The sequence below is a fragment of the Alligator mississippiensis genome, chromosome 6, assembly GCF_030867095.1.
Source record: "Alligator mississippiensis isolate rAllMis1 chromosome 6, rAllMis1, whole genome shotgun sequence".
Lineage (NCBI taxonomy): Eukaryota > Metazoa > Chordata > Crocodylia > Alligatoridae > Alligator > Alligator mississippiensis.
In genome coordinates, this window is record NC_081829.1 from 100,321,900 (window position 1) to 100,337,480 (window position 15,581).

Genomic DNA, 15,581 nt, shown 5'->3' on the forward strand with positions numbered 1-15,581 from the left:
CGCCTAGCACACACCCCCACCCACCGCCCCCCCATGAACACGCACCAGACACAACCACACGCCACACTGCCGCACACGCTGCCCGCCTACACCTGCTCCGTCACTGCCAGCAAGCAGCAGCGCTGCTTTGCAAGCACCTTTCGGCTCAGGGAACACCCCCTGGGACGCACCCCCCCAACCCCAGCCTCTCCCAGAGGGGGAAACTGAGGCATGGGGCTGCACTCTCCCAGGGCAAGGCGGTGGCCCACTGCAGCCCCCCGCCCCTGCTCAACAAAAGCAGCTGCCCTAGATTTGGGGCTCCTTCCAGTGCCCCCCCCCCCCCCCCCCCGCCTTGCACACGGCTGCAGCACGGGGAAATCCAGCTGTGTTAACCCCCGCAGTGCTGGAAAGGCACCGCACACGCATGTCGGTGCTGCCACCGTGAAGGCAGAGCCCTGAGCCTGGGGCCACAGCACACATGGGGCACACACAGGGCCGGCCTGCTCCACCCTGGCAGTGCCCAGTGCACATGCCAAGAACACACAGAAGGCACACACCACGGATTAACCCTGTCCCTGCCACGCATGGGGCGGGCTCGGCAACGAGAGGAGCTGTGGAGGCTGCAGCTGCTGGGAGGTCCCGGGTCCCCGGGGCAGGGGCAGGTCTTGCAGTGACCCCCCAGCCCCCACGGCATGGGGCAGCAGGGCCGGGGGCCGTGACGGGAGCTGCTCTGGTGCCCAGCAAGGCCCTGGCAGTCCCAGGAGGCTTCTACTTCTTGCTCACGTCAGCAAAGTATCCCCGATTAATTCCCCCCTGCGGCACGGCAGCCATAGCAGAGGGAATTGCCGCCTCGCACACTCGCTGGGCACACGCCTGTGGGGCCCTGGGCAGGCCCCACACGCACCAAGCATGTGCTCACACCCCCCCAGTGTATGCTTACACACACACCCACAGAGCACAGGCTTGCATGTACACAGAAGTGCACACACGTAGACACAGAGCCCATGCTCACACACACCCAGGACACACACGCACCCCCCCAGAGAGCACATGCTCACATGTAGGACACACACATGCACAGAACACTCACTCACACACATGCAGGACACACACACATATATGCAAGACACACACAGAGCATACTGTCACACACACCCACAGAGCATGTGCTCGCACGCGCATACACACACACAACATATGCTCATACACACACCCACAGAGCACATGCACACATGAACACACACCCACAGAGCACATGCTCGCACACACCCAGGGGACATGCACACACGCTCACACCTCACACACATACGTATGCAGAGCCCCAGAAGCCCTGGGAATGCCCACACGTGTGCCCAGCAGACCTGCACACGCACCCCCCCGCGCTGGACACGAGCACACGGGGACCTGGGGCTGGGCAGGCCGGGGGCTGCGCGGCCCCGAGATGCAGTCTCATGCACCGCTGCGCCAGGAAGCAATCTCCACGAGCTCCTCGCATTAAAACCCGACGCGGCCTGGAGCTGCGGGCGTGACGGGCTGCCCGTGGCCCAGCCCCAGCTATCCCTGGCCACTGCAGCCCGTGCCCCGGCACCTCGAGCCCCCTATTTCCCAGGGGGGCCGGAGGATCAGGCCAGCACGGGGCTGTGCTGGGAGCCGTGGGCCTGCCTGCCAACCCCTGCACGAGGTGCCCGAGCCGGGGGGCAGTGCCCCCGGCCCCTTCTCCATGTGCCCGGGGACGGGCTCCCTCTGGGCTGCCCCCAGCCCGGGACCCGGCTACAGCCCCAGCTTGCCCAGGGCCCCACGAGGGGCAAGGCCCAGCACCCGTCTCCAGCACCACGCGGCGTGGCGGGCACTTGCTGCAGCAGGGGCGGCTGCCAGAGTCTGACCCAGTTTCGGAGGCTGAGAGACGGGCACCGTGGCAGCCCCCACCCGCAGCTCTCGCCACAGCCACCCAGCCAGGCTGGGCCTGCAGGCGCAGCCACCTCCTGCCTCAGTTTCCCCTGCTGACAACAGTGACCTACTTATTGGGGGGGCCGGGTAGTGCCCGGGTCTGGATGCCCGGCCAGGCAGGCCCCGTCATGCTGCCCCCAGCCTGCGGGGTCGTGGCGGGGGGAGAGGAGCTAATGCACACAGGTTATTTTTAACCTGGGCTTGATGCAAATCCACATGGCCGTCCTCAAAGCTGCCTGGAAGTCGTGTGGGCTCCAAGCGGCTGCACCTTCCCTGGCCCCCCACCTCCCCCAAGGCCCCCCGGCTGGTGCCCCCCCCAAGGGAAAGCCCCCGGGGTGCAGAGCACGCTGGGCGTGGGGCAGTGCACGCTGCATGCCTGCCTGCATCACCGCTGCCACTCCCAGCAGCACGCCAGGTGTAACCTGGCACCAGACCCATTTCACAGGGGGTGCAACTGAGGCACAGAGGCTCAGGGAATGCACGGCGTGGGCTTCCTGCATCCCAGCCTGGGGACGGGGAAAAGCCATACCCTCCCCCATGCAAAGGGACCAGATCCTCCCCTTCCTTGCCAAATCCAGGGGCTCCTGGCACAGGGCGCAGAGGAGGTGGCTTGAACCCCCTCCGGGTCCTGCTGAGGCTGCAGCGAGCTCGGCCAGGCCCCGGGGCCACTCGCGCCTCATCTGAGACCCCCGGCTGGGAAGCGGCAGGCGGAGGGAGGGGAGATGCCCCGGGTCCTCCTGCCCGCAGCCCCTGGACCTGCAGCCGGGACCCCCCCAACAAGAGCTGCTTTGGGCAGAAGGGGAGCGAACACCAACGCTGCCGCAGCCCACAGCTCACCCCACAGCACACGGCTGCCCCTGCTTGCACACGCACTGGCATGGCACTCTTGCACACACACACACACCTGCTGCTGCTGCCTCTCGCCTAATTTTGCAGGGGAGTGGGGGGGGTCCTGCCCCCAGCAGACAGGGCAGCTGGCTGGCATGGGGCATCCACGCCCTGCTCCCCTGGGGCAACTCTGCAGGGGGCAGCTCCCCCGGGGGTAGTCAAGGGCAGGGAGGGGGTCTGGCGGAGGAGGTCGCCCAGGGGGGTCATGGGCAGGGGTCTCCCATGGGGGGGTTGGGGCAGGAAGTCTCCTGGGGGGTGGGTCTGGGGCAGAGGGATGGAGGGTCTGGGGTTACGGGTACTCCCGGGAGTCCTGGGCAGGAGGTGCGGGGACCTGGGCAGGGGGATGGAGAGGGGCCGGGGCCGGGGCAGGGCACGGGGGGTTTGGGGCAGGTGCGGGGTCCGGCGGGGTGCGGGGCAGGGGATGGAGGGCTTGGGGCAGGTGCGGGGCAGGGGGATGGAGAGGGACAGGGGCAGGGGCCCGGAGGGCGCGGGGTCCGGCGGGGACCCCGGGCGGCTCGGGCCGGACTCACCCGTGAGCTGGTCGTAGGAGCCGTCCAGGTCCCGCGAGTCGGACAGGCTCTGCCGCCGGCCCTTGCCCCGCATCCCCGCGGCGGCCCCGGCACCGGCCCCGGCCCCGCTGCCCCGGCCGGGCCTGGACGGGGCGGTGCGGTGCGGGGCGGTGCGGGCGCGGGCGCGGGCACGGGGCGGGGGCCCAGGGGCCGCCCCCGGGAGCGGCCCCGAGCAGCGCGCGCGGAGCTCCGGGATGCGCCGCCGCCGCCGCTCGCAGCCTGCGCCCGTGTGCGGGACCGGCCCCGCCTCGCCCCGCCCCGCCCCGCGCCCGCCCCGCACAGCCCCGCACCGCCGGGGAAACTGAGGCACGCCCGCCCTGCCCGCCGCGCCCCGCCCGGCCGGGAGCGGAGCGGAGCGGAGCCCGCGGAGCAGGGGGTGTCGGGCCGGGGCCCGGGCCCCTCCACCGCCCCAGGGGCAGCTCCGCGCCGGCCGCGAAGGGTTCCCCCGGGGGCCCCGAGCCGCAGCCCTCGCCCTGCTCTCGGGGCCGGCGTGAGCGGGACAGCCAGCCTAGCCTGGCATGGCGTGTGGTGGCATGGCATGGCGTGGCGTGGCATGTGGTGGCATGGCATGGTGTGGCATGACCTGGCATGTGGTGGCATGGCGTGGCGTGGCATGTGGTGGCATGGCGTGGCGTGGCGTGGCATGTGGTGGCATGGCGTGGCACAGCGCGGGAGCCGGCGTCGCGAGGATGCCTAGCAACTGCCAGGAGCTAAAAATAAAAGGCAGGCGCATGCAGCGCGCTGTACCGAGCGGGGAGCCGGCGGGAGCGGGCCTGGCTCCCCCACGCCCCAGCCCTTGCCCACACTAGCCCCCGGGCCGGCCCTGACCCCCGACCGCAGCGACCTGCCCCCGCCAGCCCCGAAACCACGACGCCCTGCACTGCCCGGTGCCCCCCGCCCGTGCAAATGGCCCCACACGCAGGCACACGCGTGTATGCTTGCACACACATGCTTTGCACACACATGAACTCAGGGAGTACAGGCGTGCACACACACAGTGAGCCCCCACACACACGTGCACACACACCTACACATCCTAGTGAGCAGGGTGCAGTCAGGCCTCCCAGGCGCAGCAAGCCCCTGATGTCCCCCGATGCAAGCCGTGCCCGCCCCCCGAGATGCCCCCAGCCCTCACTGCCCCGGCTGGGCTTGCAGTGCCTGCTGCAGGGGCCGGGGACCGAGCGTGGGGGCAAGTGCCCGAGGGGCCCGCAGGGAGCTGGGAACCCGCAGACCAGGGCAGCAGGGGCAGGGTGGGTATGAGCCGGGCCTGCAAGGAGCTGGTCCTGGGTGTGGGTGGAGGGGCCGGGGCAGGGGCGAGTGGCTCCGCGGGGACAGGAGGGCCGCAGGCTGGAGTCCCCCCACCCAGGACCCCCAGCACCTCTGTCCCGGGCTTGGCCTCAAGGTCCAGGCAGCACCTGGCGCCAGGAGCGTGGCCCCAGGCCCTGCCATGGGCTACTCATGGCAGCTGATGGAGGCAGCGCAGCAGGCATGGCCATGGCACACAGGGCCCAGCTCCCTGGGGGGGGGCAGGGGCTGGTCCCGGTGCCCGGGGCCACATGGGCAGGGGCCTTGCTGGTGCCCCGAGTGCCCGGACCCCCCGGCAGTGTTGCCATGGGGCTGCACCCCAAACCCAAGGAAGGCCCACCCGGACCTGTGCCACTGCCTTGTGCCAACTGGAGCGGAGTCGGGGGCGTTGTCTCCATGGCCTCCGCCCCACACGAAGCAGCTGTTTCTGGGGTGCAGCCTGGCAGCTCGCGGCAGTTCCCGGGAAGGCTGAGGGCTGGTGGATGCAGGGCACAGAAGGTGCCTGGGACCAAGACCGCGGGGCAGAGCTGCAGCAGCCATGGCTTGTGGGGCACAGAGACGAGCACTGGGCCAGCGACAGGGGCCCAGCTCACCCAGCCCTGGGGGGAGGGCACCGGCTGGGTGAGCGCGTCTGCTGCTCCGTAGCATGGGCAACTGTGCCCTGGGCAGGGGCAGAGCAGGGACCTCCTGCCCCGTGGGCTCCGCAGCCTCGCAAAGGTCCGAGCACCGCTTTGATGGGATCACCACGCCACCCTGGTGCAGGCGGGGACTCCCCATGCACTGCTGGCAGTACGGGGCTTAAGACACACAGAGAAGCCGTTCCGAACCCACCCAGCAGAGGGCAGCACCGCCCAGGCTGGGGCCATCATGCCCACAGCAGCCACCGACCTTCCCCTTCACTGCAGTGAGCCCCGGGGGGCTGCAGCCACTCTGGGGCCCCCACACCCCAGCTCTGCCCTGCAGCTGCCGGTGTCCTGCATGTGCGTGGGCATAGATGTGCGTGCACTTGTGCATGTGAGTGCACACATGTAGAGATTGTGCACATGCATAGATGTGTGTGTGCGCACATGCTCATACATGCATATGCACTTGTGCATGTTCATAGATGTGTGTGCATGTGTGCAGATGCATGTGCCCTTCTGCATTTGCATAATGTGTGTGCATGGGTGTGCACATTTGCATATGTGCAGTTGGGCACGTGCAGAGATGTGTGCACGTGTGCAAGGATGAAGCAGCTGCAGCCCACACAGGTCAGCATGACCCAGGGAGCAATGCCCCCCCGCTGGCACCTGGGCTGGGGCTGCGGGAGCTGGGGTCCGTGCTCCCCCTGCCCCCCGGCACCTGGAGGCCCCGGGGAGGGGCACCAAGGAGCTGCCTGGAAGAGCAGGGCCCAGGGGTGCCAGTCACTTGCAACCGGCAGACAGCTCCTCCCCAGCACAGGCTGCAAACCCTGCTGGGGTCTGGCTGGCACATTCCTACCCTTTGCCTAAACCAGGGCTGGGCTGGACCAGAGCCCAGGGGACAGGTCCTGAACCACAGCAACAGGGACAGCAGGACCCAGCCCGGCTGGCCCCCGGGCATCCCACCCCCAGGACACTGCCCCTGTGTCCTGCTAGCAGCAGTGGACACAGTCACCCCCAGACTCACGGCCCAGGACAGCCAGGCTAGGGGGTCTCCGTGCCCCATTTACCAGGTCACTCCAGCCCAGGACCCCATGGGAGTGGGCTCCAATGCATCCAGTGGGGCACGCGGATGTGGGGTAGGGCATGCGTGACCGCGGGGGAGTCCTGGAGGACCAGGCGCAGGCTGGGAGCAGCATGAGGGCCAGGGGCCTGGATCAAAGGGGTGGGGGCAGCTGCAGACCCCGCCGGCTGTGCCTCCCGCCCCACAAAGATGCCCAGGGCCACGGGAAAGTCTCCTGCCATCCATGTGCGCGTCCTCCTTGTGCACGTAGAGGGCCGGGGGCAGGCCTCATGGCTCGGGGAGGGGGCAGCCTCCACCACGGGAACGGAGGCAGGCCCCCCTGCCCTGATGCACATGGGCACACGTCAAGCTCACAGCGTCCTGTTTATTCCCCTCGGGGGGCGCGGGTACAGCCACGGACAGTGCGCGGACCAGCGATGTGGCACAGCCCCCTCCCCCAGCCCGGCCCAGCCGGGGGCAGCCGCGGGGTGGCAGGACCGTGTCAGCCTGGCAGGCTCAGACGCCCGCTCCAGGGCCCTGCCAGGAGCACGGCAAGGGGCAGAGGCTCTCCTGGGCTCTCCCAGCCCCAGGCGGGCTCTGGGGGCCGCACGGTGCCCCCTGCACCCCAGCTGGCAGTGGGGAAGGGGCAGGGGGGTGCAGCGCTGCTCCGGAGTGGGAATGGCCTGGGACCGTGGGGTGGCCGCGACCCGCGGTGCAGGGGCAGTCAGGCACTTCCCAGCAGCGTCCAGGAAGCGGGGGGAAGGAGCTGGGGCGGGGGTCTGGAACTGGGGCAGCCTCCCCTGGCCTGCTCCCGTCACCCCCTGCGCACATGCGTGTGCGTCCGCCCATCTCTCCTTGGGCACAGCGTCCTGAACCAAGCGCACACGTGGGGGCGCGGGCAGCCCCGGCGGCTCCGGCTCAGGAGATGGTGGAGAACTCCTTGAGCAGCAGCTCCTGGCTCAGCGTGTTGAAGGCCAGGTTCTTCCGCACGTTGATGCTGATGGACCGGACCTGCCGGGACACGAGAGCCAGGTCATGCCAGTGTCCCCTGCCACCCCCGCTCAGACGGGACCCCCTGCCCTGCACCAGGAGCTGCAGGTGCAGCTGGGCTCCAGGCACCCGCAGCCTCTCCCTTCGGGACCTGCTGCCCGTCTCCAGCCCGGCTCGAGGGAAGAGACCCGGGGCTGTGCAGGCCGGGCCATGCCGGCAGCCCAGGCCGGACGGGGGGGCGCTGGGGGGCTCACCAGCTCCTTGAAGAAGGCGGCCTCCTTGTGCTGCTCAGAGTAGCGCTCGTACTGGTCCAGCCCGTCCTGCAGCTTGAGCGTCAGCGTGTCGTAGTTGGAGCGCACGACTTCCAGCACCTGCCGGGGCGGCGCAGAGCGGCGCTGAGTGCGGGGGCCGGCACGCGCGGGAGCTGAGAGCCGGCCCCGGGTTCAGGGTATCCCCCACGCCCCCCGGCATCGTCTCGCACCACCGACCCATGCAACGGTCAGGCCAGCTGGCATCGTGGGCCCCGGCCCCGCAACCCCCCAGTGCTCAGCCCTGCATCGTGGTGCCCCGCTGCTCCTGCCACCCCGGGCAGCTTGTGCTCGCTGGCCATGAGCATCCAGGAGCACGGGCTGGGGATGGACCGCCTCGCTGCCGCAGGGGGATGCCATTAGCATGGGCCCTTTGCTGCCGGTGGACAGTCCCGGGGGAGGCGGGTAAGAGGCGAGAATCCCCCGGGAACAGCTGGACTCGGCCCTGGCACAGCCAGGCCGAGCGCGGGCCCCAAACAGGGCGCCTGGTGTGGAGGTTTCGGTCGAAATAATGCCAAGCTCTACTTAAGCTACAGCAGCGCAAAGGCACGGGGGAGCAGCAGGCTTCGCCACTGGCTGGGCGACCCGATACCAGACGCAAGGAGCCCGAACGTGGACCAGGAGCTGGTTGAAGAGACCATCGCCGCTCGGCCTCGTCGCTCTTCCTTTACTGCACCTGAGGCGCTGCAGGCTGCTCCGCTTCCCACTGGGGCGGAGGGAGCTGCCACCGCAGGCTGGGAGCTGGGTCCTTCTCTGCCTCTGCCCAGTGGGTCCGGAGGGCCTGGGGAGGCCTCGGAAGCTCTTAAACCCTCCTGGGTGTTGGCAGCTAGACATGCTTCCCCGGCCGCATCATATGGGAGAGCTGCAGACGCCGCAGAAGGGGGCCCCGAGGTCTCTTCCAGGAGGGGAGAGACATGCACCTTATAGACTAACTCCCCTGCTCGCGCCACGGCCTCCTCCACGGCGGAGAAGTCAGCATAGCGGTACCGGGGAACTGGGAGCATCGTTTGCTGCCCACGTTAACCCCCGACCCGCTGCTCATTCGATGCCTGCTTTGCGGAAGCCCCTGAGCAGCACCGGGCTCTCGTGCTGGGAGCGCACGCACGCGCGTGTGAACACACTAATGAGCTGCCGGCTCTTGTCGGCTCGCAGTGTGCCGAGGCCGGGCTGCTTCGACGGCGCCGTTCTGTGCAGCAAGTGCTGTTTGCAGGGAGGTGCCGGGGGCTAGCCCACGTCACCTGTCCCTGCAGGGTGAGGCAGCTGGAGCCTTGCGTGGGAAGGCACACAGCTGCGGAGCTGGACTGGGGTAGACGAAGTGGGCACCGGCTCCCTGCAGACCCTGCCAGGACACCGGTGGGGTCAGGGCCCTTCTCGGCCACCCCAGCGCTGGCTTCAGGGCAACTGCTCTCAGGCAACAAACTGACGCGAACGGGAAGCGGGGGTCAAGAACCCATCTGCAGACCGGACGGCGTCAAGTCTGGCTCAAGCAGGGACCCGGGAGCAGCACCATAAACGACAGGCGAGCAGGGCACCAGGGCGAGCTGCAGCCTGATGATAGATGGCCCCTGCCGAGAACGCCGGGACCCGAAGCACGGGAGAAGTCAGCTGCCGGGATGAAGGAGCTGAGCCGGGCACAAGGTCCCTGCCTGGCCTGGCCCCGTATGCCAGCAGCGTCCACCTTGTCTGGAAACCAGAGACCCCGGAGGGGGGCCCGGGCTGCAGCTCACCCAGGCCACTCACCCGTGATGGATCACCTACCTGGGACCATCTCCCCACTGCCTGTCACCCCGGGGCAGAGGAGCAGGAGGAGGTTTCTAGCAGCCGGCTCAGAAGGAATCGCAGAGCCCTGGAGCCGCGGGGTCACATCCAGTCCCAGCCCGGCCTGAGGCAGGATCAGCCCCGTCCAAACCAGCCCAGACAAACCCGTGTCTGACCTTGGAGCTGCACGACACAGTCGCCCCGACACAGCCCCAGGCATCGCCCCCAGCCCTGCCCCTGGGATACAGGGGGGCCGTGGCTGCCAACGTCCCGCTGCTGCCGGGAGCCCAGGCCCAGGCTGTGCCCCCGCTGCAGAGGAAAGCAAACCCCCCAGTGCGACCAGTCTGAGCTGGGGGGAAATCCTTTCCTGCCCCAGCGCAGCGTGGGGCTGAGCCTGAGCGCGGGGGCAAGACCCTCCACCAGGACCCTGCGGGGTGGGTGCCAGCAGGAGCATTGGCACAGCCCAGCCCCATCCCCAGCCTGCGCTGCAGCAGCACCAGCACGTCTGGGGAGGCTTCAAACCCCCGCGACACGTGGAGTGGAAACAGGGGTGTGGGGGCAACCAGCGCAGCCCAGAAGCTGGGACACCCCACAGCAGAGCACGGGCATCACTGCGCCTGGAGCACCCCCCCAGCGCCGTCCACCCTCTCCTTGACCCCTCCAGCGATGGAGAGTCCCCTCTTCCCTGGCGTCTCTCCCACGGCCTCCCTGCTCCGACAGTGGAGAAGTCTGTCCCGATCTCCACCTAAACCCACTTTGCTGCAGCCTCGGGCCATGACGGAGAGAGCTGCCCAGAGGATCTGAAGAGGTGACGTCCCTGCCGCCTCCAGACACCACCGAGGACTCGGGGGGGGGGGGAACACATGAGCCATGGGCTCCTTTGCGGGCTCTCAGCCAGACCATGCCAGGGCATTTTGCTGAACAGGTCGAACTGCACCGAGGAAGGGGAAGCCGCTACGTGCTGGTATCCGGGGGAAAGCAGACGAGACTTCACGCTGGATGGGAGCGCACCAAGGAACGCAGCCAAAGTCCCGGCGACGGGGGAAGGGGCAGAGCCCAGAGGCACAGAGCGCAGCCCCGCGGCTCTCATCAGGGCACGGAGGCAGCTCGCAGCGGCGCCAGCCTCGGGAGCAGGCGACCCAGAACTGAGCTGCTTAATTAGCCCCAGCTGGAGCCAGCGAGCGGGAACGAGCACCTGCCCGCGAGCAGGAGACGAGCAAGGCACCTGGGCGGCAGAGGTGACGGCTGGTGTGGATTTCCTGACGGCATCGAGGGAGCAAGGCCGGGGAACGTCCCAACACGGGGTCTGTGGCGGGGACGTGGGATGGCTGCAGGGGCAGCACTGTGGAGACACTGGGTCCTGGGGGGACCTTGGCTGCTAAAGGTCCTGAGGGCTGGACGGCGGCCAGGAGAGAGGGATCGGCGCTGCAAGACGTGGATCTCATCCATGCTGCCCATGAGGAGTCCCCAAGGGGAAAGACGAGCTCTCCCAGCGGCTGTCGGAGGTGTCCCCGGCCTCGGGCAGCGAGGAGAGCGCTCCCCTTGACGGAGGGCACGTGGCGGCGGTGGGCTCCCAGCTGCAGAACCGGAGCGAGGTCTGGGAGAAACCACGCCGTCCTCCCACGCGGCGTCTTCAGGCCCTGGCTCACAGCAGACACCCTTCCTGGGGCCAGCGGCGATGGTCCTGGCACCCGGGGCAGCATCCCGCTCGGCTGCCCCAGGCCCTGGGCAAGCGAATGGGCCGCGATGGACGGGCCTGCCCTGCTAGGAGAGAACGCGCCGAGCCCGCCCTGGGGTTTTGCCCGCGACCGGAAGGGGAAGGAAGCACCAAGGCGCTACGGGTGGGGGGGGCCCGACAGCCTGGTTTGGGCTGGCGATGCCCCTACGGTACCACGCCACATCGACATGGCAATCGCTGAGCGGCGTGCATTTGAATACACGCGACTCTCTCTCCCCGTCGGGGTGAGTCACACAGCGTCTTTCCAAGCTCCGGGCCAGGGAGGCTTCAGGGCCCCGTCAAGCAGCTCGTGGACTAAGAGCACTTGGAGCCGGCCCAGAAGCCCAGCTGGAGAGGAAGAGGAGGAAAAGCTCCTTTACCTTGTGGCAAAGCTGGGAGCACAAGACGGCGCTGGGGGGCCAGGCTGAGTGCCGTATGCCCGGGCTGCCATCCTCAGGGCTGATGCCGGAGGGGAAGCCCCGGCCCGCTGGGCCCTGCCGCGCTGCTCTCCTTGAGCGGTCCCGGGCGGACGCAAGGATGGATGGACCAAGGAGGGATTACTGCTGAGGGAGCAGATGAAATGGCTCTGCTGGCAGCACGCCTGGGGCTCCGGGAGCCGGGGAAGGTGACTCCTCTCTGGCACTGCTTCCAGGGGACAGGGACCGCCGGCCAGCTCCGTGCTCGGGGGCCACAGGGACGTCACTGCGCGCAGGGTGATGATCTCTAAGGGGCGGATGGGCAGCACTGCTCACCCCGGAGCCCCCTGGGCCGAGCTGGCAGCGATCCCAGCCACTTCCAGCTGCTGAAGGGGGTGGCAGGGGAGCGATAAAGCCCTCATGGCCCCATCCTCCACTTGCTGAGAACAGGGGGCTGCATTTCCTTGGTGCCCTGCGAACCCCTCTGGCAGGAAGGCTGATGCCCATCAGAGCCGTCTGGTGCAAGGGAAGGCAACGTGCACGGCCATCGCCGAAGGGGCAGGCGCCACATCTCCCAGGGGCTCTTTTGCATACGTCCGCATATCCAGGCAGGAAACTTGCCCCTTCCAAGGAAGCCTCGACATCAGAGAGCTATTGGGGCAGTGCCCATGCAGCTCCTTGCCACTGGCTTGCCAACAGGGGTATTTTTCCGTCTGGGTCGTGCTATGGTCCTGGGTCCCGGTGCAGGTGCTGGGTCTCTGCTTCCTGCCTGGCTGAGGGGGGAGAGGACAGGCCGACGCCGCTTGCTGAAAGGACTCCCAGGCTTCAGCTCGGGGATTACAACTCAGCTGCTTTTCTCTGGATCTTAAGGCCCTTCGTTTGCAGCGCGTCAACTCCTAGCTCTTTGCACGCCTATTTTGGTCTTAACGGGGTTCTTTTTCTGAACGGCACTGCACCTCGGGAAACAAGGAGCGCGTCGTTAACCCTGTCAGAGAGCTCCCAGCAGCTCAGCTGCAGCTGGGTCCCTCCGGCCTCTCCGACCCAGGCGTCAGAGCCTGCAAAGAGCCTGCGCTGGGATGGGATGCAGCCGGCAGAAGGATTAGGGTCAACGCTTGTCCCTCGAAGAGAGACACAACTGGCCGTGCTGAAGAGGACGGGTCCAGCTGGGGGCACGCCGCAGCCACCGGTGGTCAGACCGAGCCCCCAAGGGCGTTCCAGCCACCTGCTACGCATGGAGATAACCCAGGCCTCGCCGACACCAGCAGCAGGCCCTGGCGGCCTATCCAGGCTGCGGGGGCAAAGCTGCGCACAGGCTGGCATCGAGGGCTCGCGTGGGGACCACGGCTGCGTGAGCTGCAACACACGGCTAGGAGGGAATGCACTGAGCACGTAAGACCCCAGCGCCCCTTCCTGACGCCTGCTTCTTCACCCAGAGCTCGGGGTCCGCCTGCTCTTCCCCATCCCCTTCAGCAGACGCTTTCCAGCACGCTACACACGTGTGCACCAAGTCCTCGCTGTGTTTCAAGCCCAGGCATCACAAGAAGAGAAGATGCCTTCCCCATTTCCTGCATCAGACCCGGGTCCATCTTGCCCAGTCTCTGGTGTCACAGCGGCTGGAAGGAATGACTGGGTCTGAGCAGGGTTTTCCCCCTGCTCCTCTCACCCTTGCAGCCTTTAACCTCCAGGCAGGTCTGCTGCAGAGGCCGTGCCCCGCGCTCCCTGCTCAACAGCAACCAATGCCCCTTCCCTCCAAGCACGTGTCCGATCTCTTTATGCATCGGGCTGAAATTGCACCCAGATTCACAATGAGATTGGACAAATCCTGGGAGGCGCTCTCCTCCACTGACGGCATTCAGGCCTCCACGCTTTGCAAGCCCTGTCCTGCAGGCTGCCAGCCCCCTTGGGCCAGGCTTGTGTGCGTGGGTGAGCTGGGCGCCTGGCTGCAGACTACAGGCCCCTGGCGCCGAGCTCGGGCAGCGAGCAGTGGAGGGGCAGGGAGCAGAGCAGCTGCTGTGTCTGCTCCATTTCCCTGGCCGCGATACCGAGCTGCTAATGATGCTGAAAGCACTGCGGCGGGTTGCTGAGCTGCCACGCACTTAGAGACCCCAGTGAGATTCCCCGTGATGCCCAGCCCCGCTGGCGAACTGTCTGGCACCGCCAAGACACACACAATTCAGCACACGGTGGTGGGCAAGGCTAGCCTCGCAGACCCGTCTGCCATGGGTGGCAACGTGGACACGAAAGGCCAAGACGAGCTCATTCGGACGCTGCAGCCGATGTCTCACAAGGCTGGGAATCCAAAGCTCCAGCACCGCTGGGCCCAGCCACAGCCGCCACGGGAGCCACGGGGACCGAGTCGCTCCCCGCGGCCGAAGTCTCTGGGTAGCCCCGTGCGTGCCCAAGGCTGCGCTGCAGCTGCGGTGGGAACCAGCCTGGAAACCGATGCTCTGCCCCTTCTGTCCTCACCCCGTGCTCTGGGCACTGCTGGCATCACCCCCAGTCTCCCGGGAGCTACGGGCAGCTCCTCAAGGGATGGGGAGGGAAGGGGGTGCCTCAGCAAGGGTCCTGATCTGCCCTTTGGGCAGCCAAGGGAAGCTGTAGTGCAGACAGGACTCCAGCGTGGCAGAAGCCACCACGTCCTCTAACCCCCACCTGCAAACGGCGGGTCCCTGGAAACCAGCTGGGTGCCAGCCACCCTTACGGAGGGGCTGGCAGAGGCATTTCCCCCCGTCCTGCAGTGACGTGTCGCCAACGTGAGCACGTGGGTCATGCGAGAGCCAGGAGGGGTTGGTAGGGGGCTCCAAGCACCAGAGCATGCAGCCGGCTGGGGCCGCCTGCACCTCTGGGCCTTTGCACAGGCATCAAGGGACCCAAGCGTGGCCACAGGAAGGGAATTGGCCTGGGCTCACCATGGCTCTGCTGCCAGCTCCCTCCCCGCCGGCTGGACGCATCAGCCCTCCCTGCTCCTCTCCTCCCAGCCCAGCAGCCCGTTGCCCGCGGGGAGCCCTGCTCGCTCCACTCCAGCTCCGTCTCAGCAGCCAGATGTCAAGCAAGCGCTTCAAGTCCCTGCCCGGGCGGACGGACGCTCTGGCCGGGCTCCCTGCGGGCCCCGCGCTGCCTGCTGCTGCATTTCTGCCCTGCCCTGGAGGAGCCGCACAGCTCCCAGCCTCCCCACCCCGAAATCAGAGCCCCATCCCGATGCGCCGGTGCTGGAGAGGCGCTCGCTCGCACTGTGGCATGGAGTGGGGCGTAACTCTCACCGAACCTTGGTGGCATCTTAAAGACCTCAACTGGTAAGCGTCACGAGCCAAGGGGCTAGAGTTGGCATGGCCCGGCTGCCACGAGCCCACCTCTGTGGGTGCCTCTGGGAGACCTTGCCATGGCCAAGGGACAGGGATCCTGCCAGGGCCCTCCCGAGGTCTTTAGGATCGGCAACTGTGCAGCGGCAGCTGCTGGCTCATTAACAGTCTGTCGGCACTTTAGACGGCCCCGCACCCGCCAACAAATCCCCCAGGCACAACCCAACGAGAGTGCAAAAGCTTGGAAAGGAAAGAGGAGAAAGCACTTAGCCGCCAAGAGCAGAAGGCTCCGGGAATGGCCATTAGCAATTAATGAGGCTGTAAAGTCCTGATGGGGATCTGGAGGGAAGGAGCCCGAGCAGGATCTAGAGAACCTGAGAAATCCCAGAGCCACGGGGGTGGCAGGGAGCTGCGGGGTCACATCCAGTCCTGAGGCAGGATCAGCCCCGTCCAAACCAGCCCAGACAAACCCTGGGTCCGACCTCGGAGCCATGCGACAGTCACCCCGACACAGCCCCAGGCATCGCCCCACCCACCCCCAGGATACAGGGGCGCTGCAACCGCCAACGTCCTGCTGCTGCTGGGGGTGGGGGGTCAGGGACGCTGCAGAGACCCCAGGCCCAGGCCGTGCCCCCGCTGCAGAGGAAGGAAACCCCCGCCAGTCCAAACCAGTCTGAGCAGGGGGGAAATCCCTTCCTGCCCAGTGCAGTGCTGATCTAAGC

General features: G+C 67.6%; 1 protein-coding gene across 1 annotated transcript in view; it reads right to left on the minus strand.

Annotated features, from left to right (window-relative positions):
• Nucleotides 1-6,736: 6,736 nt before the first annotated feature.
• ARMH3 (armadillo like helical domain containing 3) overlaps nucleotides 6,737-15,581 on the minus strand; it is an 86,551-nt gene continuing 77,706 nt past the window's right edge. The window contains exons 25-26 of the mRNA XM_059730240.1: nucleotides 7,616-7,732; nucleotides 6,737-7,382 (exon numbers count right to left, since the gene is read on the minus strand). Coding sequence (XP_059586223.1) covers nucleotides 7,290-7,382; nucleotides 7,616-7,732 — 210 coding nt within the window. The 3' untranslated portion in view covers nucleotides 6,737-7,289. The remainder of the gene's footprint in view (nucleotides 7,383-7,615; nucleotides 7,733-15,581) is intronic.